At 46.6% G+C, this 16,329-nt stretch overlaps 5 protein-coding genes across 5 annotated transcripts; 3 read left to right on the plus strand and 2 right to left on the minus strand.

The window, feature by feature from the left end:
• Window positions 1-729: 729 nt before the first annotated feature.
• Window positions 730-2,729, plus strand: EDB82DRAFT_552915 (Oxidoreductase, molybdopterin-binding domain-containing protein; the record flags this gene model as incomplete). The annotated part of the gene is made up of 4 exons (XM_025730643.2): window positions 730-1,040; window positions 1,128-1,448; window positions 1,508-2,006; window positions 2,070-2,729. The coding sequence occupies exons 1-4, from the start codon at window positions 799-801 to the stop codon at window positions 2,727-2,729; spliced, it is 1,722 nt and encodes a 573-aa protein (XP_025587462.1). The 5' UTR covers window positions 730-798.
• Window positions 2,730-2,965: 236 nt separating this feature from the next.
• On the minus strand, window positions 2,966-5,292 carry EDB82DRAFT_544303 (multicopper oxidase-domain-containing protein; the record flags this gene model as incomplete). The annotated part of the gene is made up of 9 exons (XM_065609401.1): window positions 2,966-3,148; window positions 3,199-3,233; window positions 3,282-4,298; window positions 4,355-4,489; window positions 4,537-4,554; window positions 4,604-4,664; window positions 4,715-4,836; window positions 4,883-5,000; window positions 5,053-5,292. The coding sequence occupies 9 exons, from the start codon at window positions 5,290-5,292 to the stop codon at window positions 2,966-2,968; spliced, it is 1,929 nt and encodes a 642-aa protein (XP_065466044.1).
• A 1,310-nt stretch (window positions 5,293-6,602) lies between these two features.
• EDB82DRAFT_421375 (glycosyl hydrolases family 31-domain-containing protein) lies at window positions 6,603-10,702 on the plus strand (the record flags this gene model as incomplete). Its single annotated transcript, XM_065607596.1, has 15 exons — window positions 6,603-6,877; window positions 6,924-7,077; window positions 7,123-7,203; window positions 7,251-7,509; window positions 7,562-7,625; window positions 7,670-7,867; window positions 7,922-7,989; window positions 8,037-8,137; window positions 8,381-8,653; window positions 8,709-9,326; window positions 9,376-9,567; window positions 9,619-9,955; window positions 10,008-10,105; window positions 10,160-10,294; window positions 10,343-10,702. 15 exons carry the CDS (start codon window positions 6,603-6,605, stop codon window positions 10,700-10,702), a joined length of 3,213 nt encoding a protein of 1,070 aa, XP_065466045.1.
• A 68-nt stretch (window positions 10,703-10,770) lies between these two features.
• EDB82DRAFT_534606 (fungal-specific transcription factor domain-containing protein) lies at window positions 10,771-13,378 on the minus strand. Its single transcript, XM_025730610.2, has 3 exons — window positions 12,924-13,378; window positions 11,930-12,870; window positions 10,771-11,883 (listed from the first exon to the last, which is right to left on the minus strand). The coding sequence occupies exons 1-3, from the start codon at window positions 13,174-13,176 to the stop codon at window positions 10,924-10,926; spliced, it is 2,154 nt and encodes a 717-aa protein (XP_025587459.1). The 5' UTR covers window positions 13,177-13,378; the 3' UTR covers window positions 10,771-10,923.
• Window positions 13,379-15,218: 1,840 nt separating this feature from the next.
• Window positions 15,219-16,054, plus strand: EDB82DRAFT_493685 (kinase-like domain-containing protein). The gene has a single exon (XM_025730599.2). The coding sequence runs from the start codon at window positions 15,500-15,502 to the stop codon at window positions 15,992-15,994; it is 495 nt and encodes a 164-aa protein (XP_025587458.2). The 5' UTR covers window positions 15,219-15,499; the 3' UTR covers window positions 15,995-16,054.
• The last annotated feature ends 275 nt before the right edge of the window (window positions 16,055-16,329 follow it).

The raw sequence follows: 16,329 nt of genomic DNA on the forward strand, positions 1-16,329 counted from the left end.
AACCATGTAGGATGAACATACCTAACACCTTATCTTTTAACTCCACCGACAGATCCTTGATAGTTGGCGCAATGTTGTCAAAAAACTGCTGAAGAGTAGACAAAACCACATTATCATGGTCGGAATGGAGCTCTCACTGAAGTAATTTGTTGGAAAAATAGCAGGTTGTTCCACAGTGATACGATCGATGTCTTGGGGAGATTGACCGATAAGTTTCTTCCAACACGAGCTTAGTGATATTTATTCTTCCTCATCATCCATCAACTCTAGCCATGAGCTGCTTAAAGATTTGGTTGATGTACACCTACGAACATCTTCTCTTGCACTAGACCCCTTGTGGATGCGTTAAAGAGTTCAGTGCTGCCATGCAACCTCGAGCTTCTACTGTTTTCTTACTGGCGTCACATCAGGATAGTGCGACTCTCCTCCTTGATTCACTTTGGCTCATACGCCACCCAGCTCAGCGGCTGCAAGTCTGACACAACAGCAGCAAAGCGAAGAGCAAATAGAATCATGAACACGATATCCGAGCTTGTCAATCAGTTAATCCTTGTTTGGCGATGAAGCTACTGCAGTTGTGCCTGGGGAAGTGCATGCTAAACCTTCTCATCCTGTAGCTCCTCATGTTCAGATGCCTGTCCAGACTAGATAAGCTAATTCTTCTTTAATTGGCCAATTCCTCGGTCCTTTGACCTTCTTTTCTTTTCCGTCTTCTCATTTTAGGCTGACCTTCTATCATTATTGAGCACAATCTAAAGATACATACCAAAACGCCAACAATCATATTAGCACCTCAAAATGGCTGGTAAAGTCCAAAACCCACCGTTTCCGCTTCATGAGAAAACGAAGAATCGCCCCGATGAATGGAAGATCGAACAGGGCATGTCCGCTGCCACGCTTCCTGCGTTGGACATGACCGGTCCCGAGACCGTAGCCCTCGACATACAGACATTCGGGCCACTGACCAAAGATCAGAAAGCCATTGACGCCGTCGGGGATCGCAGAAAGCTGTTCAAGATCGAACGAAAGGGCTGGAAAGGGTTAGTATAGCTTCCAGTTTCATGATACATATCTTCCAGTGCGGGATATGTAGTTTAAGACATCGAACTGACAAATTTGCTTTGCAGTTACGTCGAGTGGGAAAACTATCCTGACAAGAAGGCTGCCGCGTACAAGATCTTGACATCTCAGACCTTCCCACCGAACCCTGAGTTCCAGCTTGGCGAGATCCCGCCCACCAACCCTGTCCTGCCTGGCACCCATTGGAAGATGTGGCACCACGCCCTCGGAGGCGAACTTGAGGACGTTCCTGGTGACTCGTGGAATACGGTCCTCAAGGAGAAGCATCCTGATATGCTGCACTTGTTACAATTTCCTTACAATGGCGAGCCACCCAAACGATTGGTCACTGACAAGCCCATCACGCCAAACTCCCTACACTTTGTTCGGTAAGCTGCCACAATTCATGCAGCCGCTTGATTGCACTGACTGACTGAATGGCTCGCAGCAACCATGGAGGTATCCCAATCATAGACAAAGAGGATTATAGCTTCCTTCTTGATGGTCTTGTGAACAAGCCCCAGTCCTTCACCCTAGCTGATCTTCAAGATGAGTCACGCTTCCCACGCATGAAGAAGCATATTACAATGCAGTGTTCTGGTACCCGTCGTATTGAGCAGATTCTACGCTACCCAGGCCAGGGCGACGAAGTCCCTCAAGCTCCATGGGCAGAAGGAGCTATTGGCAACGCAGAATACGAAGGTGTCTCACTAAAGAAAGTTATCAAGGCTTGCGGCGGCCTGAAGGATGGCGCGAAGCATCTAGAATTCTACGGTGCAGATACTTACTTTAAGGACGATAAGGCTATGAATTATGTCGTATCAGTGCCATGGTCTAAGGTCAAGGCCAATGAGATCATGTTAGCATGGAACATGAATGGTGAGCCGCTACCACTTATTCATGGTTATCCGCTTCGTGTGATGTGCTTGGGCTATATTGGTGCAAGAGTAAGTCACTGTTACCCCTACCACTATCATTGATCTGTCGCTCATCCCTGGTTCCATACGTAGGGCGTCAAGTGGCTGTACCGCATCAAAGCTATTGAATTACCCAGCCGCGCTCCCGTCCAGAGCCAAGAATATCTGTACTTCCCGCAACAGGTAGCCAAGCACAACTTCAAACTCACCGACGGCATCCAGATCCAGGAGATGCCCGTTAGCTCAGCCATTATGTCTCCTTGGACTAAACAAGTCGTCATCCACAACGGCCTTATCCGCTGCAAGGGCTGGGCATATTCCGGCGGCGGTCGTTGGCCAGAACGTGTCGAAGTGTCTGCTGATGGCGGATTCAACTGGTACACTGTGCCCGAAGAGAACTTATCCAAGAAACGCCGGTGGTCGTGGCGTACTTGGACGTTCGATCTCCCCTGTGATGTTGAGGGGTGGGTTGAGATCGTCGTTCGCTGCTGGGATAACTCCCTCAACACACAGCCCCCGGACGTTCGAACTGCGTGGAACTGGGGTCTTCATGTCACTAGTTCTTGTCACAGAATCAACATCTTCAGCGTCAATAAGAAGCATGAGAACACCAAGACGAGGATGGACGAAATGGACAAGAGAGGTGTCCCGTTCGCACCTTTGACGGTTCCGTTGAGCTTTCCTGCCCAGTCGTGGGATGACTATGAGAAGTATTGGAAGGAGCATGATCCTCGTGATGCTGAGGAGAATTGATTGTAAATACTAAATTGAAAGTAACGAGAGAAGTATCTTATATTGCTTCAATTTGGCTGTTTATTTTCATACCCTAGTGTTTAGGAACTTACTAGCCTTGTGCAGGTGATAGAGGAAACTGTAAACTTGTATTAAGGTAATCCCAGGTGGCATGCGGTAAAGAGAGGCATAGCGAAAGCTAGATAACTCAAGGTAGATAAACATCTTCATAACAAGCACATTAGCTTGACAGGTCTTTAGATACCCGAATCCTCTTGCGTCGCGTTCTCATTCTTATTAAACATTGTGTAATACGCAGCCCAATTGTTGCATTGCTCCGAGTAGTGTGGTACAATACCAGACTTTTGGAATGCCGGTCCAATCTCTCTTGGTGACTCGACGAACTGAAGCGCAAGTCCACCACTGGCATGCCAAGCGATCTATCAAAGTCAGAAGATGTTTGTTTGTTAACGGATGTAGGAATACTTACATGGCAGTGCATAAGCCAAACGCCAGGATTGTTCACTAAACGGTTTGTCAGCAATTGGAAAATAATGCGGGAAGGGTACTCACTTTGGAATGCAACAACGAGGTACCCATTGACAGGAAGTAGTGCCACATCGCGGCGAGGCGGATTGATTGTTTGTAATTTGACCTTACTTGGATCAAACTCCTCCGTACCGGAAGCAAGAACAACAAAGTCATGACCGTGGATATGCATCGGATGAGCCACAGGAGCCTGTGTCTTGTAGATCTTTGGATGCCCAGGCATATTGTGCAAAGACTCCTTGAACTTGCCTTCAATCAAGAAGTACACCCAACTGCCGTTTGTATACTCAAGATTGACGGGTTCGTAGCCTTTGGGCCACTTGGGATGCTTCCAGTCTTTTTCGTATGCAACCTTGACAAGACTCAAACTGGGCTCAGCCCAATCAAGGTAAAATGATGAATCCTTAAGAACCCATTTATGAAGCTGAGAGCTTTCTGCAGTGTCGTCAGGATAACCCACTAGATGAACTTTGAAGGATTCGTTCTGATAGTTGACGTTTGTGGCGATGGAGATATTCCTCTTGACGATAGGTTTGAGTTTGGTGCCCAATTCGTCTAGACATCCGTAGCAGAGATGCTTCTCGTCCGGAGGTGGAGTCCATGGCAACTTCTGGTTATCCTTGTCGTAGCGGATAATACCTAGATTCGAGCGAGCTCCTCCATTGTTGCAGTCTCTCGCATGCATCCAAAAGTTGGTTCTCTTGGAGTTGGCTGAATCATGAAGCGTAGCATTTGCCTCAATGATGATATCATAGCGTTGACCAATAGCGATGTTGAGAATAGAGGTATTATAAGGCGTGATAGGAACAAAGTCGGTAGCAACAACAGAGAAGTTGTGCTTGTCGATCCAAAAGGTCATGTGTGTTGAGACACCGGTATTGACGAGACTCATTTTGTATTTCTTGCCTTTCTCGAAATTGAAGTCTGTTAATTTTGGGAGGCCTACGCAGTTCTCGTCACAATTCGGATTGTCCTTCAAAGGACAGCAGTAGTATGTGCCCTTGCCATTCATCAAGATGCTGTCTGGCGCTGGGGGTCGTCCTATTTTACTAGTCAGCGAAATATGTCTTTGATGGATGGATAAGTTAAGCGCTTACCTAAGTACTCAAGCATCACCTGGGAAAAGGCTGTTTTGTGGAAGTGATCTGTGATAAGTACGGGGCCGAGATCAACATCGTAGTTCATGCTTGTTGGTCCGTTGATCTTGATTGCGCCCAACAATCCATCAGCATCTGTTTATGAGTCAGTAATAAACCGTCTTATGAGCCGGTTTACCAACACTGAAGACTAAAATGACCTGAAAATGTTAACTCTTGTCCATTCCCGTTCAAGTTGGTGTATCTTACTGTGATACCAAGATGTCCCATACTGAGTGGCCTTCCAACGATAAGTCATGGTCTCACCCGGCTGCTTTCGTTAGAATTTGTAGCTGACCATGATATTTCGATCACACTTACAGGGATTGGGCATTCTGTTACACCTGACACACCGTCCATCCAGTTAGTGTTCAATTGTCGGATACCATGCCAATGGATCGATGTTCCGTTGAAGTTCTTGAGGTTATTGAAAACGGTGATTTCTATGAGCGTAAGCAATCTCTTCCAACTAATGAGTTAGAGACTCACCAAATGTATCTCCCCAGTTTCCTTCTAGGGTCGGTCCAGGATAAGACCCGTTGAACAGTAAGCGGTTGACCATATATCCGTCAGGGGCGATTCGATCTTGGCCAACCACAAGATAAAACTGAGCCTTTGATTAGTATTTACTAGAAAGAGAATAGAGTCAAGTTACAAACCTGTCTAGTTACACCTTCTGGAATAACCTCCTCATAGTCGGTTTCAATATTGAGGTTTGGAGTCCAGCATTGTCTATTATCAGGCGTATTGCATGAGCCATCAACAATAGTAGTAGGATCAAAGACGTCGACTACTGATTCAACTGGTGCAATTTGCGAATGGTCAGACGTAAATTTGAATTGATCATTGAAGCCACCGCTCACGAAGAGGAACTCTGTGAGCCTCTTCCAGAACCCCATTGCAGATGTTTAGATGACTACCCAGGGCAGCAGAGGATGATGAGCAAAGTAATGAAAGAAGAAAGCGATGCAGACAGGGAGACGTAAGAAAAGTCCTCATCCACAGACAGTTTAATATAAAGCTTTCAGCCCCGCAAGAAGGGATAGCCAGTATACGAGACATAGTCACATACCGAATTCGAAGAACCATTCGATAGTCTCGTGCGGCTGAAGTGACTTGATCTAGAAATCCCACGCGGTGGCGGCATGGCACATATGTGACTTGCAACTGCATTCCGGCCCCAGCTGAATCACCAAGTGAGTGTTTCTGGATCTAGTCCAATGCCGATCTTTCTTTTCTCCCACAGTAACGCGATAAGATGGTTTTGTGCCACAATACTACACTCCGGCGGCTACGCTTATCTTCAGATCAATAGTCCATTTGACTATTTACGCTAATGCGGGAGTAAGGCTGCATATATATTCGATCTAACTTAATCCATATTGCTTTCAACTCTGCTCTTATCTCTGTCCAGTGGTAAGAGCAAAGCATTGACGGCAATTGGAAGAATAAGTGTTTCGAATATGTGCAAACCGGGCAACAGAGAAAAAAAAGCCTCAAAGAAAAACCCACTCAAATTTGAAACAATTCACATATGACCTCGACCGGTCTTCTCAATTGATCTTGTGAAACAACTCACTACAAATCACTCTCTAGACATGTGAACGCTCTAGACCAAGCCAAATGCAGGGAGGCAGTTGAGGAGGTTACTATGTTTGATACGGCTAGTCCAGAGCGGTTGAGCGACAACCCTAAAATGGTACGGTGGCTCAGCTGAATAAGAACTGGACTAACCGAATCTCGAACCAACGTGCCTTGATGGGACGCTACTGTTGTATAAATGAAACAAGCCGTTACGCTTGGAATTTCAGCTTGATGCAGTCAATCTAGTAGTTAGCAATAGTGGCATGCGGAAAACTTCAACACCGGCTTAGTTGGATGCTGAAATGGTGGTGTTCCTCTGCCCCTAAAGCCAAGAATACGACATTGATATCACCCCCACGATGTTGGAATCTGACTCTCACGCACTGAAGACAATGCAATATCGCAACTCGAGTTTCTGGGGAGTAAATCGCGCATTGCAAGCCTTATGTCTTTCCAAGAGGTCAAGGCGGCCGATGTAGGCCTCCAGTAGCATCAAGAACTGTACGTAGGGTCCAAGATGTACGCTGGTAGACCAATGCACTCGACTATTAAAAAGATGTGATCCCAACCCATTTGTTCTTGCTTATCATCATCACCATCGGCATCTTGATCAAACATCGCAACAATGTCTGTTCCTGCTGATCCCTTGAACTTTATCCCCGCAGATCTCTTCTTCCCTACTGTACCCGGCTTCCGCAAGCCTAGGGACGTAGTCTCTGTTGAATCATCGCAGTCAATCAAGCCTCTCGACAAGCTACGTTATGCAGCTCACATCACCCTTGCAGGTGTCAACGGCGACTCTGAGACGCACTGCTTGGTTCAATTTGTCACTCCATTGATCTGGAGAATCAGATATGACCCCAAGTACACCAGTCTCAATGACTTTGACAGCACCAACACGTACGTAACATGAAAGACTTTTGAGCTTACTCTAATCCCAGTGCAGACGTACAATTGTCAGAGATACATTTCCTGAGCTTGTCGATGGACTTCAGCACGAGTACCGCGACTCCGACGCCTGGAATTCTTATCCTGCTAAAGGTGAATGGTATTGGAATACATCTTTTGTGGAGAAGGGGCCAGGCCATTATGTTCTGACTGTGAGATCAACATCCAGATTGTCTTGTTCATACTGACAAGAACAGGCCAACGAGTATGCGAACTCCACCGCCGAGGCTAAGCCCAAGACCAGCTTGCATATCTTTTCATCTCCATTTCGCATCGTTGTATGTTTGTATTATCATTGCGCTAGATATCGGCTGACACTTCACAGGCTACTAGAAAGCTCACTGTGTTACCGGAGGGTGATCAAAGTATCTCGCAATCCGTGGGTATCAACAACGCTTTAGAAGTTGAACAGATTATCTGGCAAACCACCGACCAGACATTTTCCTACGAAACGAACGGAAGTATTGATGTGATCAAAAATGTTGTCCTCAACGTCAAGAAACCTGGCCCTGCTGAGTATCTTGGCTTTGGTGAACAGGGCGGCAAGACTGTATTGAAGAAGCCTACTTATTTGAACTACTTTTGTAAGAACTCCTCCAATCCAGAGATAATTCAAGCTAATTGTTTACGTTATAGGCTATGACAACTTCAACTATCTCAAGGTCTACGGCAAGGGTGCACTTGATAGTAGAGAGCCGCTGTATGTATCATTTGAAGCATTGAGAACAAAGACTAACAGTCTAGCTATCAATCGTCCCCATTTTACCTTGAGATGAACGGAACTCCAACTTATCAAAACGTCACTGGTGTTTTGGTGGATAATTATTCCCAGGTTGCTATTGATCTCGGCAAGAATGATTCCAACATCATCAGCATTGCCACTCGGTTCAACACATTTGACGCGTACATCATGACAGCTGACAATGTACCAACTATGATCTGGTTCGTCATTTACTCATACACCTCTTCCGATCAATACTGACAATCAGATGATAGGCAATACACGTCTATTATAGGAAGACCCAAGCTCAAGCCCAGATACATTCTTGGACACCATCAAGGATGTAAGTTAAAAACTCGCTACGTGAACTATCTATATTGACAATTGCAGGCTATGGTTACTCTAACGAGGGCACGGTATACAATGTTGTCAACGCTTATCGTGGGTCAGACATCCCGCTTGATGGAATTCATCTCGACGTGGACTTTCAGGTAAGTCAATTTTGCCTTCGCCACAGTGGTACTAACGAATTTCAGGAACGCTACAGAACATTTACAGCCAGCACAGTGAACTTCCCCAACCCCAAGGCCTTTTTCAGCAATCTTAAGAACCAAGGAATCAAAGCCTGCACCAACATCACGCCTATCATGACCCTCCGAACTGAGGTTGCGGGTGATTACAAGCAGTTGGACGCCTTCTGGGATCATCAGAACCCAAACAACCCGGGGTCTAAGTGTATGCTGGTGAAGGACAAAAGATACAAAGACGGACTGAACAACTATCCTCCAACATACTGGAGATATGATGGTCCCAACAGCAGCGGGCCACTTGCGAAGGGTGTCAATCCTACTGTTTACGGAAACGATTACTATGGTCAACCTCAGCGTCTGTCGTTCGCTGATTACCCCGGAGGCGAGGTCTATGTGGACCAGTACAACTTCGATGAAAACTACAATAGTGGATACCCATTCCATGGCGGTGTCAGCTATGGTCAGACTTTGGGAACTGTGAGTACCTGCTCACTGGCATTATAGTTACAGGATGAACTGCTAACGTATATAGCCTGGATACTACCCTGATCTCAACCGAGCGGATGCCAGAAAGGTCTGGGGCGAGCAATACCAAGACCTTTTTGACGCTGGTCTCGAGTTTGTATGGCAAGACATGACCACACCCGCGGTAGGAAGGTCTTATGGTGACATGCTGGGCTTCCCATCTCGACTCCAGATGACCGACGACAGTCCTCACGGTGCACCAAAAGCCAAAACCGCTATTGAACTGTGGTCACTCTACTCGTACAACCTCCACAAAGCCACATTCCATGGACTTAACAGTCTCAAAGGGCGAGAGACTAAGCGTAACTTCATCATTGGTCGAGGTAGCCAAACCGGAATGCATCGCTTCGCCGGTTTATGGACAGGTGATAATGGTAGCTCTTGGGACTTTTGGAAGATCTCTGTTGCTCAAGTCCTTGCACTCGGTTACAGTGGACTGACTATTGCCGGTGTCGACATGGGTGGATTCACTTCTGACCCAACTTCGAACTCACCGTATCCTCGTTGGTGCAACCCCGAGTTACTGATCCGATGGTACTCTGGTGCTTTCCTCCTACCCTGGTATCGCAACCATTACATGCAGCATTGGGATCAGGAATCCAACCCACCAGCCAAGGTGTTCCAGGTCAGTTGCCCCTACACGGCTCATATATCTTGATGCTAACGAAGTACAGGAGCCTTGGGCGTTTAGTGACGTTTTGTCGAATCAATACGCCCATCTGATTCCTGAAGATCAACGCGTCTTGTATGCTGCTGTTGTCCCCATCTGCCGCTACTATGTCCAGCTACGATACACTCTTCTTCAAGTCATGTACGATTACATGTTTGCCAACTTGATCAATGGTCTACCCATCGCTCGTGCAATGGTAATTACCCACTTCTTCAAGTTTTTGACTCTTACTAACTGTTGTCACTAGCTCATCACTGACCCGCTTGATACGAATCTATTCAACAACAACGAGGACTTCATTGATACACAGTATCTGCTTGGTCACAACATTCTTGTTTGCCCCATCGTAGACCCTCAAGTATTCAACCGGGACATTTATCTCCCCGGAACAGATTTGTGGTACCCTTCCAACCTTGAGGTTGATAACGGCAGGAACTTGGGTCATGATCCTATCCTCAAGCATGCTGCCGATCTGAAGGAGCCAGTACAAGGTGGTAGAACCATCAGCTACGGATGCAGCATCCGTGCTACTTTCGGAAACCTTGACAATATTCCTTTCGTTACTCCTGTCTATATCCGTGGTGGTACGTGTTTATGTTATGCTAATGGGATGGACAATCCTCTAATAATTTACAGGTGCTATCATTCCTCAAATTGGTGTTCGTCAGTGTATCAAGGAGAACGACCACAACCCACCGACAATTCACTTTTACCCCGGTGGAAAGGGAAAAACGGTATGTTTCATGCAAAATATCTGCATTGAAAGTTGGACTGATTCTTGACTTTAGAATTACTCAATGTACCTTGACGATGGTGTCAGCAAAGACAGCGCACCTATCAATCTACCTCAGTACAAGTATCAAGACAAACCTAAGAAGGAAAGAAGCGCCAAGGGCATTCACAAGGAAGTGAAAATGACTCAGGTGCGTATCTAGACTTGATATTTCACGATATAGCTAACATCAGTACAGGAGACCACTAGCACTTCGCGAACTCTGACAATCTGCCATCCATGGGATGGATTTGATGCGACACCAACAGTCGGCGACGCTTACAACTTTGCTGTGTGGACTGTGAAGAATGGAAGTTCACCTCAAGTTCAAGTTTCGTTCGAGGATGAGACTGGCAAGACTGTCACGGAGCTTGGCCTGCAGTACAACTACAATGCTGGCCGAGGCGTCTTGACTGTCAACATCCCTGTGGCCCTTGTGCCGTCTCATGACTCCCCTGTTCACACCAATGGTACCTCGAATGGCATTGCCAATGGCGTGACCAATGGTTCCCCTGCCAAGAAACCACTCATCGTTGTGAAGATCACTGGTCTTCCTTGAAAGGCCATGGATGAAGAACCGCGATTCAGATAATATTTCCTATGTATTTTCTTTAACCTAATAATTGAGATAGTATCAGATCGTTAGAATGAATATCACTGTTAGTTTCTTGAGACGATAGACCCAGGATTAATTGACATCCATAATACTGATACACTTTGATGTTAGTAGATGACGGAAATCAAGTGACAAGTATGCAGCTCAGCTAGGACGTCATTTGTCTACTCCAACCCATCAAGCACAAGACTCTGCCAACTCGCACTCCAATCCCCAGATTTCTTTCTCCCCTCCCAAATCAACGGCACAACCACCTTTGCAGGTTTAGGCGTAAAGTAAACCCCCTTTTCATCCGTCACACCCAAACACGTCAACGCTCTCTCCTGTAACTCGGGCGTCACAGCTTCGCACCCCGCTACAAAAGCAGGCCACGCCAAACTCGTCGCAAAATCTTGCTCGTCGATCAACTCGCTCAAGCAAGGCTCTAGATAATCCAGAGTTTTACGGACCTGGTCTTGGAGAATCATGGCATTCATGTCGTAGACACGTCGGTAGAAGTAAATTACCAGTGCTTGGTGAATGGCGAGTGTCATGGAGCGGATCTGCGGTTGGGTGACGAGATCGTGGTCTGCTGTGGTTCTGGAAGATATTTCAACGGGTCCTGCAGAGTCCAATGTCGAGGGCCAGGCCCATATTCTGCTTTCCAGTGTTTTCGTATGCTTTGCCAATGCTTCTGATATGCTTGAATTGCATCGTGCGACATTCTCCAGACGTGCTTTCTCATTTGACAGAGAAACAGTCTGACTCAAAAGTGTCATCAGACTCTCGGGAATACCGTATATCACTGGGTACAGAGTGTGATTCCATTGACCTTGAATCTCTAGGTGGATATCGTTGTATCCTATGTCGTCTGTCTTTTCTTGTGCGGGATCAAGACCCATGTTCAAGCCCTCTTCTGTAATGCGGAATGTTCGACTGAGGTCTCCAACTTGATTTTCGCTGGCGGCACTCTCAGGGAGAGCTTCTGTGCAGAGAGACATGCTTTCTGCGATGACACGTAGGTGGGTGTACATGTGGTGCAGAAGACGAGTTTTGAAGGGATTTTGGTTGACAAGGCCTCTTAGGCGGATGAGGCGTTCAGCGTCGAGAAGGAATATTCTAAAAGCACGGGTACCATTATGGAGCTGACTTTGTCAGTGTTTGGTCGACAGTAATGAGCAATTAACTTACCGAAGTCATGGCCATGGCGAGAATTGCCATCAATAGCTCTTTATAGCTAGCTTGCTTAGGCCCAAACATTTCATGCTGAAGCGCTTGTCTCAGGTGATTCTGCGCTCTTTCATGATTCTTCAATCCAACTTCTTTCCATTTAGAATCTGATCCTGAGATGTGAAGCTGAAGTGCACTATGTGCGAGAAGAGTATAGAATATTGATGAGCGAGTATGAGATGCCTCATTCCAGAGAGATAACTCTGCGAAGGTCTCGAGCGCACAGGGAAGAAAGATTATCTCCCAGGGAGATTTGCGCTTTGCCTGCATTGTTGAACGTCCAGTCATGTTTTGTCTGTAGTGTCGGAGTAGATATTCTGCTTCCTCTGGTAAACCTGTGCGACTGGACGGTGTGTCTCCTGGGTACGGGATTATATCAGTGACAAGTTCTGGGTCGTGGGTCTCCTCTGGCTCATGTTCAGGAGGACCGATGACCTGTGATATAAATCCTGGACTGAAAAGTGCTAGCCCTTCAGCACCTATATGATCATCCATGAAGAAGCTTGTCATGGATGAGTCATGTACTTGATCCGTCATACTCGGCTCTTCGATGAGCCCAAAGTGTGGGCCCAGTGATGCGGTAAAGATATCCATGTCATCCGTAGGAAGTTGGTCTGGCCACTCGGAGCGCTGAATTTCCTCAATGAAGCCGTCTGTTTCGGGATACATGCTGGTGAAAGTATCATCGGTGTTTGTATCCGGCGAACACTCGATCGTATCCGATGGAGATATTGTCTCTCCCATTGATTGAAACACACCGAATGGACCCTTGACCAAAACTGAACCATGATCATCAACAGTCATCTTCTCACCAGCAGAGTCGATATCAGCTAGAAGAGACGCTGCGGTTTTTCTCTTCAAACTCTGAGAGAGCTCATCACTCATCTCCTTGCGTTGACTCTCTACTCCACAAATTAGCTCCAAATCCACATTTCGGTATGATCGGAAAACGTACCGGAGAAGAGTGGGTACCGATACTCGGAGCCCCGATGGCTCTGCTGCAACTCGGGCCTGACAGCATCATCCGTGATCCAAAACAGCCTCGCCCCATATCCTCCACATGTCAACCCCAGACGTTGACACGTGCCACATTCAGGCTGAGCCTCATCGCATTTCGCATGTCTGCTTCGACAGGTGCGACAGCCTGTAAACGTTCTTGTTCGTTCTACCTTGCCACCACCTGAGCCTGAACCTTGTAGCTTTGGCATATTGACAGAAATACAGAGTGAAGAATGACGAGAAGGGAAAGTGGATTATCCAAGAGAATTGAGGAACAGAGTAATCTGTTTTTGAAAACAGACATGGAGGAGGTGATATGGCTGTTCGTACTTTCGTGAGGTCATGACGAAAAGAGTATGTTTCCGCGGGGCTAGATATCTGTGGTTAGACTCAACTTTCGGTTCACAATATAGACGAGCTAGTGGTGACTAGAAAAGTCCACCGCCCCAGTCTTAGGGTGCAAAAATAAACAGCCTAAGAAGCTCATCCTGACTCGCATAAGCTGACCTGCTAATTTCGTCTCTGGTTGCTTCGGTGGCCAAATTTTCTAACACCCTACGAGCGGCGTCCTTGATGTAGCGTACATTTCCATAAAATTGATCGCGGATAGTGTCAGGGTCGAGAAGAATAGGTGTCTCGGTGTAATTAATAACTTGGTAGACTGTCTCGTCATATAAGCCGATGACACTTTGATGGTTTTAACTTCCTTCGTCTGCCGTCTATGAAACTATGTAGTTCTGTAACATATGGTTGCGTCCACAAATACTTGTTCCTTCATACCCCTCATGAATACATGTAGTCATGGGAAAGATATTACTGTATCCCTCGATGTGGGATCCATTCTCTGTCGCATAACCATCCGAGCCTTCTTCAAAGATCCGACATCTTGGGTTGGGACCTTACAAGTGGAACACGCCTCAACCCAGATGCGTCTGAAGAGACTTTGGTACCCTAGAGACGATGAAAACAATTCATTCAGAACCACACCGTGGAGCGACCAGCCTCGCTACTAAGTTACATCAACAAAATAGTATCTGTGCTTGTAAACGCACGAGACAATAATACTCGAACCGCGCTGCCCTATGTCTCTGCCTATTGTAATAGTACTATTCTTGAGATTATTTTAGCGGAATCACTTGTTGATGTCGAGACGAAAGACTATCTAGTTCGAATAGCAATTTCCTTTGCCGTTGAGAATGGTCACGGACAGATTGTATCGCCACTCTTGGAGCATGGTGCAAATCCGAACTCGAAGGATCTGACTGGAGCTTACCTGTTATGGTATGCATTACAATGCGGCCATGTGACGGTTGTCAGAGTGCTTGTGGAGAGTAACTATCCATCACACTTAGAATTCGATACTAGGTCGCAGAGGGAGGATCCTCTTGCGTGTACGTTATCTAATGGGTTCCATAACATTTTCGAATGTTAGCGTAAGAGGACGGTATAGTACCCATGGCGGTTGGGTCTGGTACTGTTACGGTTCCTGAGTTGGCGATTAGAAACCGGGGAAGAAAGTATAGCTCCGAATCTTGTTACGAAGTATGGTATAGGTGGAGCCACCAATGACCACCTGGACTCCTGGCTGCTGCTACTTACATCGGGAGCACGAAACTTGTAGAGCTTTTACTATGGACTAATCAGGCTAATTCAAAGGCAGGGCGACAAGACGAGTTCAAGGGGCTTACACCTCTTATGGTAGCAGCGGAGCAGGTCTTTGTTCCTTGTGCTATATAGATATGTCGCAAGTTGACTAACAGCTTGGTATTCCGGTATCTCTTTGCATGTGCTGAAGGAAGAAGAAGTAGGCTGCTGAGCTGGTGTTGCCTTGAGAATAAGGCTTCATGAGCCCTACCTCGTGAACAAGCACCGACCACAGTGACACTTTCCCTACCAAAAAAAAAGGGCCCTGCCTGACGTGTGCTTCGTGTCTTCCAATCCACTGCCCGGTCGATTATTTTAACCTCCAAATCATCAGCACCTTTCGGCCTTCTTTCTTCACAACATCTATCTCACCTCACGCCCACATTACCGTCATGGATGACCGAAAGCACCATCAAAACGAGGACGATTTGTCCTCACGACCGTTTCAAAAAAAAAACCCGTTCGGAATCAAAAACGGAATCTTTCGATACAGGCGACCAAGTTTCACAAGTGCCTGAGGATGAAGCCTCGGAGCCTCCGCCAAATCTGGAAATTGTCGACGCGGTCAAGGAATTTATTTGTTCTCGTCCAGATGAAGACTATGCACCACCCACTTTCGACTGTGTAACGATCACGGTGCGCGTGGACTCCGCAGATCATCTTCTTGTGAGAGTCTATCAAGAGATCTGTCCAGAGGACATTCGGGGCCTTGATTTGAACTTGCTGGAAGTAACGTCCGTGGCCACGGATGGTATCGCCTTCGAGTTTGCCTCTTGGCTGGCGTGTATCTTTAAAAGCGATGTCGCATCTTTCGAAGTCATTCCAGTTCATTGCGAGGATGTCTGTCCTGAGTTCAACTCTTCTTTTACTGCCGTCCCCGAGCCAGCGATGGAATACTTGTACACCAAGTACGCGATTCTCACCGACTACGAACCCGTTACGAGTGAGGAACAGACAGCGATCAAGGATCTCGTTGCGTTAGAGGCACGCGTCTGCGAGTTACTGATGAAGAACCCCCATCCAAATATCGTCAAATACTGGGGGTGTTATGTTGTTGACGGCAGAATTCGTGCGCTCTGCTTTTCGAAGTACCGGATGACCCTTAAGCAACGCATAGATACTGGGGTACCGTTTGATACACAGAGCTGCGTGAAGGGTATTCGAGACGGTATTCTTCACCTGCATAGCTTGGATCTCATACACAACGACATCAATCCGTACAACATCATGATTGGTCCAACCGATAACCCTGTCATCATCGATTTCGATTCGTGCAAACGAGAAGGAGAACGTTTGGTCAAAATGGGAACTCCGGGCTGGTTTGATGAGAATTCCAAGACAGCGGTGCCCGAGAATGATTTTTACGGTCTTCGGAAGATTTAAGAGTACCTGTCGCTGCCAAAGGAGAAGGTTGAGAATACGAATTAAGATGTTCGCATAGAGGGTCAGGAAGGGGCGGGGGCTTTAATGGTCAATTCATGTTTCCACCTGAGCACTTTCAAATTACTCCAATTGACTCAGTAACCGATGTCTTTAATCCGGCTACTATTATTGATAGCTCATACAACATGTCTAGCTAGAGTAGAATGAACAAGCATCCTAATGGCATTGAAGCGTGGATTTGTTATGCACTTGTGTAAATTGAATGAAAGAACGCATCTTGCTTGAGCAGCTATCTGATACCCACCGGCTGTGCTGAAGGATAGATGTAACTTCAC

Source organism: Fusarium venenatum, assembly GCF_020744135.1.
Source record: "Fusarium venenatum strain MPI-CAGE-CH-0201 chromosome Unknown EDB82scaffold_1, whole genome shotgun sequence".
Lineage (NCBI taxonomy): Eukaryota > Fungi > Ascomycota > Sordariomycetes > Hypocreales > Nectriaceae > Fusarium > Fusarium venenatum.

What these genes read in the sequence shown, in the direction of transcription:
- EDB82DRAFT_534606 (XM_025730610.2), bottom strand. Translation starts at nt 13,176, where the DNA reads ATGCCAAAGCTACAAGGTTCAGGCTCAGGTGGTGGCAAGGTAGAACGA. An exon ending in TCGGTACCCACTCTTCTCCG is followed by an intron (nt 12,871 to 12,923) that starts GTACGTTTTCCG and finishes TTTGTGGAGTAG; the next exon opens with AGAGTCAACGCAAGGAGATG. An exon ending in TCGCCATGGCCATGACTTCG is followed by an intron (nt 11,884 to 11,929) that starts GTAAGTTAATTG and finishes TGACAAAGTCAG; the next exon opens with CTCCATAATGGTACCCGTGC.
- EDB82DRAFT_493685 (XM_025730599.2), top strand. Translation starts at nt 15,500, where the DNA reads ATGGAATACTTGTACACCAAGTACGCGATTCTCACCGACTACGAACCC.